This window comes from Coregonus lavaretus, assembly GCF_964263955.1.
Source record: "Coregonus lavaretus genome assembly, chromosome: 4".
NCBI classification, from domain to species: domain Eukaryota; kingdom Metazoa; phylum Chordata; class Actinopteri; order Salmoniformes; family Salmonidae; genus Coregonus; species Coregonus lavaretus.
The window spans coordinates 45108419-45124728 of NC_139991.1; the positions used below are offsets into that span (position 1 = coordinate 45108419).

Consider the following 16310-nt stretch of genomic DNA (forward strand, 5'->3'; position numbering starts at 1 on the left):
TCATCCATTGTAGCAAAGGCTGCAGGCTCTCAATCTTGGATCGTCAGTCTGAAAAGAGAGTGGACCCACACTTACCTGAGTTGTGTGTGACAACCAGTTTTCTGAAACAAATACTGTATGTATATAAAGTAAACTTACCATCCACTTTGTGAGTAGGTGCTGGGCAAAGCTTCTTACTTCCACAAAAACTTCTGGCAGAAGGACACTGTCTGCGTAAGACAAATTGTATTCCAAGATTTAAACACCTTTGTTCTGTTATGAAATTAGTACTATACTTTTTTGTATTTTCTATTGTGTAATGTAGCCTTGGAAAAAGTGACCTTCGTCTCAATGGGACTCCCTGCTAATAGAAAGGTCAAATAAAACTTTGTTGGTTCGTTCGGTAGCCTTACCCCGCATTCCAGGGCAGTCTTGAGGTCTCTGCACCTGTAGCTGGTGCCCAGAGTGCATAGGTCCTCTCCCTGTTTTTCTGCCTCTCTCACTGCCCCACACAGACCCACCCTCTGAGAAACAAATGACATGTGTTACTCTCACAGCCACTTATAGTACATCCCCACCCAGCCCATAGAAACTTGGATTTAAGTGACTTTCATGTGATGATAGTGTGTAGTCGAGTGAATCTAAACATGACACACCTCACACACATTAAGGGCAGACTCTGGTTTACCCAGAACCCCCTTCAGCTGGTGCCCATGGAGCTGGGTGAAGTCGTCACACTGAAAAGAGAAATAAGACATGAGCCCAGAGGCTTCTATAAGGCTCCTATGTGAGATGAGGGGTCAGGGCTGACCTTGGGGAGGGTGTTGGGGTGGAGCTGGCAGAGAGAGCCCAGGAAGGAGGCGGTCTGGGGCTCTGAAGCGTTGGAGCCCAGCTGTAGACGAGTCAAAACCGCCAGGGTCAGACAGGAGTCACAGTCAGACAGAGGAGCACTCTCTGAGAAAGCGAGAGAGACGTTTAAAGAGTCATTTCAAAACAGGGAAATATAAAAGAGGAAATGGATAGAGAGAAAAGTGATTATATGGTGATGGTGCAGGGCAGGAAGTGGTCATGAACTCACCCAGGACAGGTGTCTCCATGCCATGACAGACTTGGATGAGGGTGCAGATGGCCTCAGGGGTGACGTAGCTCAGGAGCATGTCCATCAGCATCTTACCATACTTCATTATCACGTTCTCACACTGCTCTCTGTAAGATGAGGGCAGAATGCCACATACCTTCCCCAGCATATCAATCACAGCCATCTGGGAGGGGAAACCGATACAGGGCATTGGAAAATGAGAGTAAGAGTGTGTGTGTGTGTGTGTGTGTGTGTGTGCGCACGTGCATGCCTTAAATAAATAGAATCACTACAGTAATTATATTTCTAAGGCATGCCTTACCTCAGTACTTACTTTGGGCAGCATCCTCTCCAGTAACTTGATGAGATAAACGCAGAAGGTACATTGTGGTGAGAACTGCACCTGGTAGAGAGAAAGAAAACCAGATAAAGACAGACAAACACAGTCAGGTTCAGACAGACAAAAACAGTCAGAGGGACACAGAGAAAAGGTCAGAGAGAGAGAGAGAGCATAAGCCTTGTTCTTTCTGTCTCACCTTTGTCATTGTCATGGCTGACTTCAGACCATCTTGAATGTGATAGGTCAGCAGGTCGTGCTGCTGGCGGTCTGACTGGGAGCCACACAGTCCCAATACGGAGCACACCTGAGCTGGTTTCTGTGGGAGAGGAGAGAAGCTTAATTCAGGCTCATTCAGTCAGAATTATTTTAAGAAGTACAAACTAGGATCTTTCTCAACCTCCCACAGACACTTACGACGAAGCTGGTCAAGAAGGTGATGGACAGGGGGAAGTTCTTATCCACCTGCTCCCGGCACAGTTTAGGTGCTGCAGGGCCTGGTATGTGGTCACACAATTTCTCCAGCTCGCTCCTGATCTTGGTCTGGGGATGGAGGAGTGGCAGAGGCAGTTGAAATCATTTTGTGATGCATAAAGTAAATTGTGTTCTACAATCATTAACACGTATTAAAGAATTTATTGAAAGCTACAGTAAAATAATTTTATTTTAGCCTACCACTAGTTTGTTGGGCCACTGATTGTGTTTAAGATGAACTTTTCACAGGTGACTTGACAGACCAAAGTGCATGACCAGCTTCAGAGGAAAGGGGAACTCATTTGTCAGAAATACTTCTATAGTTTATTTTCATGTTAAGAAAGAAAACAGAAAGTGTCTCTCTAATTCAACAGCAGTGCATAACAGAAACACACACATACTGTACCACTTCTAGTGTTGAGTGAGGGTTTGAGATGGGCATTGTATGGGTGTTACAGGTGAAAACCATGTCAGGAACTGAAAGTCTGTGTTTCCTTCTGGTTTGCGCAAAATAAACCTCTAGGCTCTATCCACAGCCTTACTTCGACAGCCAGGAAGAAAAACTGACCCAGGTGAATGGACATCATAATGCAAATATTAGCGATGGATGTTTATGGGTGTTTTTATGAATGATGAAATGTATGGTATGTATGGTTCAGGGGTGTTCTGCAGATTTATTCACCTGCATGTCCGGACTGGAGAGAAGGTCTGTCAGGAGTTCAATTATTTTGGTACAGTCCTGGCAGTTGTCCCATTGCTGAGCGGAGGAGAGGAAAAGAGAAGAATGCTAACAAAAAGTTGTGGTGGGATACTGAGGAAAATACCTCAATTTATTCTACTCAGTATATACTGTAAGTGGAAGTTTATATTATTCCTGAAATGGTACTGCCTGAAAAGCAGTGTTGGATTTTGATTAACTGTTATTTTGTGTTGCAAAACATTTCCGTCTTTTATTTGGAAAAATAAACGGACTGTTTTCTACCTTCTTTTACAAGAAAACAGAAATGAAATTGACTCGGTTTTTAATTACCCCATGGTTTGGGGCTGTGGTGGCTATTGAAGTTAAGTTTATTTTGGATGAGAGGGGGTTGTAGTTTCTTGGGGCATAGTACGCTGATCTTGAAACTAATGCTTAGCTATTTTTAAACGTTCAATTTAGCATTTATTATATTATGGGAATTCCATAATGACTGCATATGAACTAATCTGATTGATAATGCTATTGATACTTTATTTGATTCAAATATATATATACTTATATATGTGCCTTCAGAAAGTATTCACACCCCTTTACCCTTTCCACATTTTGTTGTGTTACAGCCTGAATTGAAAATGTATTACACTGAGATTTTGTGTCACTGATCTACACACAATAATACCCCATAATGTCAAATTGGAATTTTGTTTGTAGAAAATGTGAGAAATGTATTTTAAAAAATGAGAAGCTGAAACATCTTGAGTCAATACATTTAAGCCTAAATAAGTTCAGGAGTAAAAATGTGCTTAACAAATCGCATAAAAAGTTGCATGGACTCATTCCGTGTTAAATAATAGTGGTTAACATGATTTTTTAAAGCCTATCCCATCTCTGTACCCCACACATACAATTATCTTTAAGGTCCCTCAATTAAGTAGTGAATTTCAAGCACAGATTCAAGCACAAAAAACAGAAGGGCACTGATCGGTAGATGTGTAGAAAATACAAAAAGAATACGCTGAATATCCCGTTAAGCATGGTAAAGTTATTAATTAGGCTTTGGGTGGTGTCTCAATACACCCAGTCACTACAAAGATACAGGCGTCCTTCCTAACTCAGTTGATGGAGAGGAAGGAAACTGCTCAGGGATTTGATCATGAGGCCAATGGTGATTTTAAAACAGTTACCGAGTTTTATGGTTGTGATATGAGAAAACTGAGGACAGATCAACAACATTGTAGTTACTCCCCAATACTAATCTAAATGACAGAGTGAAAAGAAGGAAGCTTGTACAGAATAAAACAATTTCCAAAACATGTATCCTGTTTGCAACAAGGCACTTAAGTAATGCTGTGAAAAAATTTGGCAAATAAATGAACTTTTTGCCCTGAATATAAAATCATTACAGTGCCTTGCAAAAGTATACATCCCCCTTGGCGTTTTTCCTATTTTGTTGCATTACAACTTGTAATTGAAATTTATTTTTATTTGGATTTCATGTAATGGACATACACAAAATAGTCCAAATTGGTGAAGTGAAATGAAAAAAATAACTTGTTTCATAAAATTCTAAAAAATAAATAACGGAAAAGTGGTGCGTGCATATGTATTCACTCCCTTTGCTATGAAGCCCCTACATAAGATCTGGCGCAACCAATTACCTTCAGAAGTCACATAATTAGTGAAATAAAGTCCACCTGTTTGCAGTCTAAGTGTCACATGATCTGTCACATTATCTCAGTATATATATACCTCTTCTGAAAGGCCCCAGAGTCTGCAACACCACTAAGCAAGGGGCACCACCAAGCAAGCGGCACCATGAAGACCAAGGAGCTCTCCAAACAGGTCAGGGACAAAGTTGTGGAGAAGTACAGATCAGGGTTGGGTTATAAAAACATATCAGAAACTTTGAAGATATCACGGAGCACCATTAAATCCATTATAAAAAAATGGAAAGAATATGGCACCACAACAAACCTGCCAAGAGAGGGCCGCCCACCAAAACTCACGGACCAGGCAAGGAGGGCATTAATCAGAGAGGCAACAAAGAGACCAAAGATAACCCTGAAGGAGCTGCAAAGCTCCACAGGACCACTTTAAGCCGTACACTCCACAGAGCTGGGCTTTACGGAAGAGTGGCCAGAAAAAAGTCATTGCTTAAAGAAATAAAGAAGCAAACATGTTTGGTGTTCGCCAAAAGCCATGTGGGAGACTCCCCAAACATATGGAAGAATGTACTCTGTTCAGATGAGACTAAAATTTAGCGTTTTGGCCATCAAAGAAAAACACTATGTCTGGCGCAAACCCAACACCTCTCATCACCCAGAGAACACCATCCCCACAGTGAAGCATGGTGGTGGCAGCATCATACTGTGGGAATGTTTTTCATTGGCAGGGACTGGGAAACTGGTCAGAATTGAAAGAATGATGGATGGCGCTAAAACAGGGAAATTCTTGAGGGAAACCTGTTGAGACTGGGATGGAGGTTCACCTTCCAGCAGGACAATGACCCTAAGCATGCTGCTAAAGCAACACTCGAGTGGTTTAAGGGGAAACATTTAAATGTCTTGGAATGTCCTAGTCAAAGCCCAGACCTCAATCCAATTGAGAATCTGTGGTATGACTTAAAGATTGCTGTACACCAGCGGAACCCGTGAAGAATGGGCAAAAATCCCAGTGGCTAGATGTGCCAAGCTTATAGAGACATACCCCAGGAGACTTGCAGCTGTAATTGCTGCAAAAGGTGGCTCTACAAAGTATTGACTTTAGGGGGGTGAATAGTTATGCATGCTCAAGTTTTCAGTTTTTTTTGTCTTATTTCTTGTTTGTTTCACTTTTATTTTATTTTGCATCTTCAAAGTGGTAGGCATGTTGTGTAAATCAAATGATACAAACCCCCCAAAAATCAATTTTAATTCCAGGTTGTGAGGCAACAAAATAGGAAAAATGCCAAGGGGGTGAATACTTTCGCAAGCCACTGTATGTTTGGGGCAAATCCAACACAACACATCACGGATTACCACTCTTCATATTTTCAAGCATGGTGGTGGCTGCATCATGTTATAGGTATGCTTGTCATCAGCAAGGACTTGGGAGTTTCTTAGGAAAAAAAAAATGGAATAGAGCTAAGCACAGGAAAATCCTAGAGGAAAACCTGGTTCAGTCTGCTCCCAACAGACACTGGGAGACGAATTCACCTTTCAGCAGGACAATAACCTAAAACACAAGGCTAAATCTACACCGGAGTTGCTTACCAAGACGACATTGAATGTTCATGAGTGGCCTAGTTACAGTTTTAACTTCAATTGGCTTGAAAAGCTATGGCAAGACATGAAAATGGCTGTATAGCAATGATCAACAATCAACTTGACAGAGCTTGAAGACTTTTTAAAAGAATAATGGGCAAATATTGTACAATCCAGGTGTGGAAAGCTCTTAGAGACTTACAGCTGTAATGGCCGCCAAAGCTCCAACAGTGCTTCTACTAAGTATTGACTCAGGGGTGTGAATACTTATATACATTTCTAAAAACATGTTTTCACTTTGTCATTATGGGGTATTGTGTGTAGATGGGTGAGATTATTATTTTTTAAATCCATTTTGAGTTCAGGCTGTAACACAACAAAATGTGGAATAAGTCAAGGGGTACGAATACTTTCTGAAGGCACAGATCCTTTCAAGCTGACAGAGCTTGAGAGAATCTGCAGAGAAGAATGGGAGAAAGTCCTCAAATACAGGTGTGCCAAGCTTGTAGCGTCATACCCAAGAAGACTCAAGGCTGTAATCGCTGCCAAAGGTGCTTCAACAAAGTACTGAGTAAAGGGTCTGAATACTTATGTAAATGTGATATTTATATTGTTGCATTTGTGCAAGTTTTCAGACCCCTTGACTTTTTCCACATTTTGTTACATTACAGCCTTATTCTAAAATGGATTAAATTGTTTTTTCCCTCATCAATCTACACACAATACCCCATAATGACAAAGCAAAAACAGGTTTTTAACTGTGGGACCTTATATAGACAGGTGTGTGCCTTTCCAATCAATTGAATTGACCACAGGTGGACTCCAATCAAATTTCGAGTATCAAGCAAAGGGTCTGAATTGTTATGTAAATAAGGTATTTCTGTTTTTTATTTTTTTATACATTTGCTAAAATGTATAAAAACCTGTTTTCGCTTTGTCATTATGGGGTATTTTGTGTAGATTTTAGCATAAGACTGTAACGTAACAAAATGCGGACAAAGTCAAGGGGTCTGAATACTTTCCGAATGCTATATATATACAGTACCAATCAAAGGTTTGGACACACCTACTCATTCAAGGGTTCTTATTTATTTTGACTGTTTTTCACATTGTAGAATAATAGTGAAGACATCAAAGCTATGAAATAACACATATGGAATCATGTAGTAACCAAAAAAGTGTTAAAGAAATCAAAATATATATATATACTTCAAATAGCCACCCTTTGCCTTGATGACAGCTTTGCACACTCTTGGCATTCTCTCAACCAGCTTCACCTGGAATGCTTTTCCAACAGTCTTGAAGATGTTACCACATATGCTGAGCACTTGTTGGCTGCTTTTCCTTCACTCTGCCATCCGACTCAGCCCAAACCATCTCAATTGGGTTGAGGTCGGGGGATTATGGAGGCTAGGTCATCTGATGCAGCACTCCATCACTCTCCTTCTTGGTAAAATAGCCCTTTCACAGCCCAGAGGTGTGTTGGGTCATTGTCCTGTTGAAAAACAAATTATAGTCCCACTAAGCCCAAACCAGATGGGATGGCATATCGCTGCAGAATGCTGTGGTAGCCATGCTGGTTAAGTGTGCCTTGAATTCTAAATAAATCACAGACAGTGTCACCAGCAAAGCACCCCCACACCATAACACCTCCTCCTCCATGCTTTACGGTGAGAACTACACATGCGGAGATCATCCGTTCATCCACACCGCGTCTCCCAAAGACACGGCGGTTGGAACCCAAAATCTCAAATTTGGACTCCAGACCAAAGGTCTAATGTCCATTGCTCATGTTTCTTGGCCCAAGCAGGTCTCTTCTTCTTATTGGTGTCCTTTAGTAGTGGTTTCTTTGCAGCAATTCGACCATGAAGGCCTGATTCACACAGTCCCCTCTGAACAGTTGATGTTGAGATGTGTCTGTTACTTGAACTCTGTCAAGCATTCATTTGGACTACAATTTCTGGCTGGTAACTCTAATGAACTTATCCTCTGCAGCAGAGGTAACTCTGGGTCTTCCATTCCTGTGGTGGTCCTCATTAGAGCCAGTTTCATCATAGTGCTTGATGGTTTTTGTGACTGCACTTGAAGAAACATGAAAAGTTATTGAAATGTTCCGTATTGACTGACCTTCGTGTCTTAAAGTAATGATGGACTGTCATTTCTCTTTGCTTATTTGAGCTGTTCTTGCCATAATATGGACTTGGTCTTATACCAAATGAGGCTATCTTCTGTATAACCCCCCCCCCCCCCCCCCCCATCATGAGGAAGGAAAATTATGTGGATATATTGAAGCAACATCTCAAGACATCAGTCAGGAAATTAAAGCTTGGTCGCAAATGGGTCTTCCAAATGGACAATGACCTCAAGCATACTTCCAAAGTTGTGGCTTAATGGCTTAAGGACAACAAAGTCAAGGTATTGGAGTGGCCATCACAAAATTCACACCACTTATTGTAGGAAGCTTGTGGAAGGCTACCCGAAACGTTTGACCCAAGTTAAACAATTTAAAGGTAATGCTACCAAATACTAATTGAGTGTATGTAAACTTCTTACCCACTTGGAATGTGATGAAAGAAAGAAAAGCTGAAATAAATCATTCTCTCTACTATTATTCTGACATTTCACATTCTTAAAATAAAGTGGTGATCCTAACTGTCCTAAGACAGGGAATTTTAAATCTCAGGAATTGTGAAAAACCTGGTCATTTTTTCCCCATATTTGTTAGCTTTCTGAATCTGCTTTGAACCTTGCCAGTTTGTTGTTAGTTGGCAGCACAATATGTTGCATACACAGGTATGGCTATATTTTGGGGTTTTTGTTTCCAAAGAACAATAGTTCTTACGTTCAGCTTGTCCCAGACGTTTTGTGTTTCCTCCCCAGCGACAACCCTCGCCAAAGCTGTGGAAAGATGATAAAAAAATGTCTCCATTGAATACTCCATTTATGGTTCTAAATGTCTCATGAACACGATTCTATATTTTTATTACATATTTAATTGAATTAAAACATTAATTTATATGTCAATGTCCATTGAATAAAAAATACTATAACATCACATTCATAGAGTAAACAACCTAAAATGTGTGCTATTGTATAGCGGACTCGTACCTGTGGTCTGGTAAGCAATTAAGACAGCGAATACAAGCTTGAAAAATGCCATCATAAGTCAGTCTCTCTCTTAAAGACTCTACTTGGAAAATGAATACCTGCTCAACGCAGAACTGGGGTATAGAGGGGGGCGTACCTACTACAGAAAGCCCTCGCCAATCAGAGCTTGACAGAAAAGTGTGATAAGCTATTTGTATTCTCTTTGGTATTGCGAACTGAGTTGTACAAATGTAATGTGGGTCCCAATTCAATATAAGCTGTAATTTTTGTTTCAGTTAAGTATCTGGATCCTCTAACAAAACCCGTTTACAACTACACATCCCTGACTGAATGCTTGAAAGGGATAGGGTCAAGGTTAGATTTAGGTAAGGTGAATACGATTTTGGAAGTTTGTGAATTTTGTAAATGTTTTATTTTGTTGGGAATGACTGAATCCTTTAAGAATTGGAGATGACACTTGAAGTGCATACAATTAAGGTAAACAAATGTAGTTTTGTTTGAACTTTGATCAACTCTGGTTGCCATGACAAATGCAAAATAAAATACCTTCAAATTATTTTATAAGAAGTTTTACAAGAGATGCATAGGAGCATCATTGACTAATGCTGGTGGTAGGTTGAATTATGGTCAATTTAGTCTATTCAACAGCACCTCAGTGCCACATGATGTTATTGCCACAGGTAGGATGTTGTGTCAGGTTGAGGTTGGCTGCGGAGGACTGAAGTGATGCTCTCTGCCGGTCTGATGAAAGGTATGCTCCCTCTGGTGATCACTACTAGTAGCGCACCAGGAAAACTACTTGTTTCTAAGTAATGCTATATACTGTAATAAAGCCATAATCAGTTATTGAAAGGTCATAAACCGTTGATGTGATATCATGTCAAACAACAATGCCATCATGGAAGGATATTCTGTTTTTTTCTCTGAATTCATATTGAGCTAAAGGAAAAGCGAGTATGAACTTTAAAGGATAGAAAATATTACAATAAATGGATATGTCTCACTTGATGCCTGATGTTCTTTGAAGTGTCTTAATTTACAGTATTTGCTATTGGGGAGAATTTCTTATGGACCTATGATGTGAGACCAAATTATGAATTCTAAATAGACCTACCCAACCACTATACAACAGGGTTGTTTACACACCTTATGTAGTTCCAGTTGCATGGAGGATTAAAAACTCAAGATGCTCCCACACTGGCATTCTTGTATGCTCCACAATGTTTTGCTGAAAATAAATGTTTTGGGTCAATAGACCTTCATCAGGATTTACAGAAAGGTGTGTCTTTGGCTTTATGTCAAAACTGCTCCTTACACTAACCATAATCTCCATAAAGAGGATTTATTTGACTGGCCCTGAACAAAGACACTCCTTTCGGTCATCACTGAATGCCCAGGCCAGCCATTACACAGTCATAAACCATGCATGTCAGTTCCTGGAGGCAGTGATTGCGTCAGCTTTACGGTAAGTTGCCAATTAAGTTATAGTCTATATATCCGGGACAACTAAGATCACAGCAGCTATGGTGGCTGTGCCTCAGTATCTCTCTCTATTATTTTTCAAACGTATATTGCAGGGGGGTTTGTCTTCTTTAAAAAAAATTGCATAATAAGATAAGAAATGTGTTCAGTTATGATATTCAATTAGAAATCAGACCTGGGTTCAAATACATGTGTATTTGAGTATTTTCAAATAATGTGGCCCGAATCAACTATTTCTATTGGAAGTATTTTAAAATATTTTAAAATAATGTCCTATAAATAGCATACTATTTGAAACTATTTCCAAATACGTTATTTCAAATACCAAACAGAACTGGGTTCAAATGGATGAAGTATTTAAATACTATTTGAAAATACACTTCTTTTCTGATAAATCCCAATACTTTCAAAGTATATTTCCAAATACATTCCAATACTCAAATACTTGTATTTTCAAAGAGAAAATATCAAAATAATTTCTTCCAAATGTCTTTTAATGTATTTGAAATACCCTTAATAGTATTTGAACCCAGGTCTGATTAGAATATAAACTATTATAGTTTATGTCCATTTATTGAGGCTGTACTCAGGGGCACTTCCTCATTGTATAACCATGGCTTATATGGTGATTATTATTGTTGTGCAACAGGATAGGTGAAGAGCTTGTTACAAAATGAGATAAAACAAGATCAATGAGCAAGAAGTAGCCAATAAATATGACATGTATCACACTAATGACCCACTTATTGGGCCTTACCTCAAGTATAGTTCAAGGTATTTACATTGATTCTTGATATCACTTTGAGCTGAAACCAAGGTGCAAGAAACCAAATATGTTTTATCCCCCATATGGCTGGATGCTGAGAGGACTGAATAGGCCATGGAAGCATATGGCCTAATGGTGTAGAGGCTAGGGGCACCTAAGTGCTCAACAGTCTGCCAGCCTCTCACCACTAGTGCAATCATGTGGCCTCTAATTAGTTTTCTCTGTGTCATGGTATCGGCAAACGAGAAACCATTTCTTGGTAAACCTGTCTAAAACCTTAAAGGTAATTTCCGGTACTGACTGGCTAAACACTTTCCTGTATGGGCCTTGTAGGCTATTACAGAAGGAAACATAGTTTTCCCAGTTATATTTCTGTTAGTGGATATGCAAAAAGCGGGTTCTGAGGATCCCGAATGCAACAGTGACACAAAAGACTCATGACAGCATTGTGCCATAGAGGCTGGCGAACTTGACAGAATGGCATGCCCCAGGAAACTCTGCGTGTTGCAACCATGCTCTTATGTGTCTGTCTCATGGGCAGGTCCAAGCAATTAGTAATCAGCCATGCAAAACAAAACTATATTTTGGTCTATGTGTTCAGAAACAGGTGATACTGCAGTATCAATCATGGAACACACATCATCATCCAAGGTAAAATATTACCTAGGGCTTTTCTATTCCCTTTCCTCATTCCACAAAGAACAACACAAAATAGCATTAAGGTTGTGTTGCATACAAGGAAGTTCTCTATGCAAATGCACTGCATCAACACATTGTTAAGATCGCATCAATGGCACTCCCTGAAACAAGGAAGAATGATTGTGAATGTCTAAACCAGTTCCAAAGCTTTTGTATGGCTGTTTTATTTCAAATGAGTAATGTTAAGAGTTAATGACCTTACTTTTTTACTCAGAAACTTCCCTATGGAGTTTTCTCAAATAACAGTTATTGGCACCCTATGGGGTTCTTTTCTTCATATGCATCATTCTTTTGATGCCAAACCCACCACTGGTGTGCGTGGCCAAAGAGCTCTATTTTCATGTCATCCAACAAATGTCACTGCCTGGAGTATGTTAAACAGCATTGGCACTTGGATTGGAACCGGTGCAATGGTCAGATGACATGAAAATAGAGCTCTTTGGCCACACACACCAGTGGTGGGTTTCGCATCAAAATAATGATGCATAGGCAGAAAATAACCCCATACCTACTGTAAAAAATGGTGGTGGATCTTTGATGTTATGGGGCTATTTTGCTTCCACTGGTCCTGGGACCCTTGAACTTTATCCAGTACAAGGACATTTTTGCCAAAAACCTGGTTGCCTCTTCTATGAGGCTGAAACTAAGTGGATCTTCCAGCAAGACAATAACCACAAGCACACATCAAAATCCATAAAGAAACGGTTAATTGACCACAATATCAACATTTTGCAATGGTCATCTCAATCTCCGGACTTAAACCCCATTGAAAACCTGTGGTTTGAATTGAGAAGGACAGAAAGATCTAGAAAGATTCTGAATGGAGGAATGGTCTAAGATCACTCCCAATGTATTCTCTAATATCATAAAACATTTGAGAAAAAGTCTGTCACGTTAACCTCGCAAGGTGAGGTACAGTGCTATGAAAAAGTATTTGCCCCCTTTCTAATTTTCTCTACTTTTGCATATTTGTGATACTGAATGTTATCAGATCTTCAACCAAAACCTAATATTAGATAAAGGGAACATAAGTGAACAAATAACACAACAATTACATATTTATTTTATTTATTTCATAAACAAAGTTATGCAACTTTTTGGAACCATGTTGTCCAAAAAGTTATACTTTTGAATCATCTGTCCATAGAACGTTCTTCCAAGTGTCTTGATGATCATCCAGGTGCTTTTTGGCAAACTTGAGTCAACTTTTTGGACGAGATGGGTCCCATTATGCCTGGCGAAAACCAAACACTGCATTCCACAGTAAGAACATCATACCAAAGGTCAAGCATGGTGGTGGTGGTGTGATGGTTTGGGGATGCTTTGCTGCCTCAGGACCTGGACGACTTGCCTTAATAGAAGGAACCATGAATTCTGCTCTGTATCAGAGAATTCTACAGGAGAATGTCAGACCATCCGTCTGTGAGCTGAAGCTGAAGCACAGCTGGGTCATGCAGCAAGACAATGATCCAAAACACACAATCAAGTCTACATGAAAATTGCTAAAAAGCAACAAATTGGACGTTTTGGAATGGCCTAGTCAAAGTCCAGACCTAATCCCAATTGAGATGTTGTGGCAGGACTTGAAATGAGCAGTTCATGCTTGAAAACCCACACGTCACTGAGTTAAAGCAGTTCTGCATGGAAGAGTGGGCCAAAATTCCTCCACAGCGACGTGAGAGACTGATCAACAACTACAGGAAGCATTTGAAGGTGAGAGTAAAGTCATTTATTTATGGTCAATGAAATGCAATTTATGTTGATGGCTCCACATTATCAGACAAATCAAGGGCAGACTTCTCGGAAGGAATAAGGAAATATATTCACAGTCAGACATCTGAGAAATGACATGACAGGGGGCGAGGCTTTGCAAGATTGACTATATATAGAACAGAGAGAGAGCACCATACATCTTCAGACAAGAGTTGACTTCTCAACAAGACTTCACAACAACAGTTTTTAAAACAGAGGTAAGACAATTTTATACACTTTTATTCACTATGTTTCTCTTGTCTTGTCTGATAATCAGGTTTAATTTTTGTTTTTCTATTATCCATAGTAATTCTGACCCCTGCATGAATGTGTTATTAATGTTAATATTGCGTGCAAAAGTATTTTGTGAATTTCTCTCACACAATCTGAAAAACCGCTATGCACAAAAAGATGTGCACATTACATTTAAGAGAGCAGCATCCCACTGGGCACAAACTGTTGAATCAACATTGTTTCAACGGAAATACATACACTGTTGTTTTGAGGGTGACATTTCAACCACATGATTATGTCATCATGGTAACCAAATTTCAACATTGACAAATATGTTGAATTTGTACCTTAAAACAACGTCAGATCTTCAACGTTATATCCACTATCAGAAAGAAAAAAATGTCTGTGCAGCACCTCCTACTGGAGAATGTATCTATCTACAGCTACCCTTTGGTCTCCCATCCAGGGTTTTAACCAAGCCCAGTCCCGCTTAGTTATGATATTTGTTAGACTATTACCATTGTGCAATGGTGAGAATGATTGTTGAGAGATCTCCACTTAAAAACTAAATAGATTCACTGTTGCTATCAAAGTCATTCCAAAGGGAAGGTTTAACAGGGGAAATTAAATGTGACCATACTTTATCACTCATATATCATCAATGATGCTATTTAGGCCTATACACTGAGTATACCAAACATTAGGAACATCTTCCTTTTGCCCTCAGAACAGCCTCAATTCGTCGTGGCATGGACTCTGTGTAAAGTTGGCTGGATGTCCTTTGCGTGGTGGACCATTCTTGATACACACGGGAAACTGTTGAGCGTGAAAAACCCAGCAACGTTGCAGTTCTTGACAGAAACCGGTGCGCCTGGCACATACTACCATACCCCGTTCAAAGGCACTTAAATATTTTGTCTTGCCCGTTCACCCTCCTAATGGCACACATACACAATCCATTTCTCAATTGCCTAAACGCTTAAAAATCCTTCTTTAACCTGTCTCCTTCCCTTTATCTACACTGATTGAAGTGGATTTAAACAAGTGACATCAATAAAGGATAATAGCTTTCACCTGGATTCACCTGGTCAGTCTATGTCATGGAAAGAGCAGGTGTTCTTAATGTTTTGTATACTCGGTGTATAGCGTTTGCAAAGTAATCAACAGCTATTGATGAAATTCAAACCAGAATTCAACTAAAAATAGACAATACAATAGGCTTAGGGTTTCAAGCTCCGGTTGATTTCAAATGTAATGATATTTAGTGATATTGAATTGTGTTTGGTTGTCAACACAACCAAATATCAACATTCTGCTAGGATAGTCACATCTGCGCAGTCTGGCTTTAATTCTAGTTTGTTTACAAATTCATAGCTTATATGTTGGATTCACGTCTCCATCTCAACCAAAAATATAAGTTAAAGAATAGGACATCTTTTTTTTTTTTTTTTACTGCATTTAAAGTTTGATTTGATTTGATTTAGTCAATCAATCAATCAATCAAATTGTATTCATGAAGCCCTTTTTACATCAGCAGATGTCATAAAGTGCTATACAGAAACCCAGCCCAAAACCCCAAACAGCAAGCAATGCAGCTGTAGTCCTATTCTTTATCTTAGACTTAACTTATTAAAAAAAAAATATTAGATGGAGATGTGAATCCAACATATAAATTATTAATTTGTAGACAAACTGGAATTAAAGCCAGAATGAGTCAGTGGCACAGATGGAACTATCCAAGTAGAAGATAAATGTCCTTCAAATGTTGGTATTTGGTTGCGTTGAACAGAACAGCAATAACACATGAATCTGATGTATAAATAAACAAAACATCTGACATTGTATTCCCATTTGAACTTTAGTGTGCTTTTAAATCAAATCAAATCAAACTTTATTTGTCACATGCGCCGAATACAACAGGTGTAAACCTTACCATGAAATGCTTACAAGCCCTTAACCAACAATGCAGTTCAAGAAAGAGTTAAGATTTTTTTTTCTCCAAATAAACGAAAGTAAAAAATTATAAAAATTAACACAATAAAATAACAATAACGAGGCTATATACAGGGGGTACCGGTTAGTCAAGGTAATTTGGACATGTAGGTAGGGGTAAAGTGACTATACATAGATAATAGACAGCGGGTAGCAGCAGTGTAAAAACAAATGGATGGGGGGGTGTCAATGTAAATAGTCCGGGTGGCCATTTGATTAATTGTTATGGCTTGGGGGTAGAAAGCGCAGTGATAGACAGTTGTGCTTTTAGATGGTTGAAAGCATAGAGATAAATTCAACTAACTTCTGGCTGTCTTTTTGAATGGGTGAATATTGGTTGAAATCTCATTGATCAACGTCTCAACCAAATATGACCCAATTATCCACACTGAAATGACATGGTGTGCCCAGTGGGATGTTTTTTTTAAGGACGGTATCTGATGAACGCCCCTTTTTGCTTTCCAGAG

At 39.3% G+C, this 16310-nt stretch overlaps 1 protein-coding gene across 1 annotated transcript; it reads right to left on the reverse strand.

Annotated features, from left to right (window-relative positions):
* Window positions 1-8973, reverse strand: LOC311127445 (prosaposin-like; the record flags this gene model as incomplete). The annotated part of the gene is made up of 11 exons (XM_084159283.1): window positions 1-48; window positions 393-503; window positions 636-716; window positions 791-933; window positions 1058-1241; window positions 1380-1460; window positions 1594-1713; window positions 1812-1937; window positions 2551-2625; window positions 8653-8708; window positions 8919-8973. The coding sequence occupies 11 exons, from the start codon at window positions 8971-8973 to the stop codon at window positions 1-3; spliced, it is 1080 nt and encodes a 359-aa protein (XP_084015409.1).
* Between the last annotated feature and the right edge of the window lie 7337 nt (window positions 8974-16310).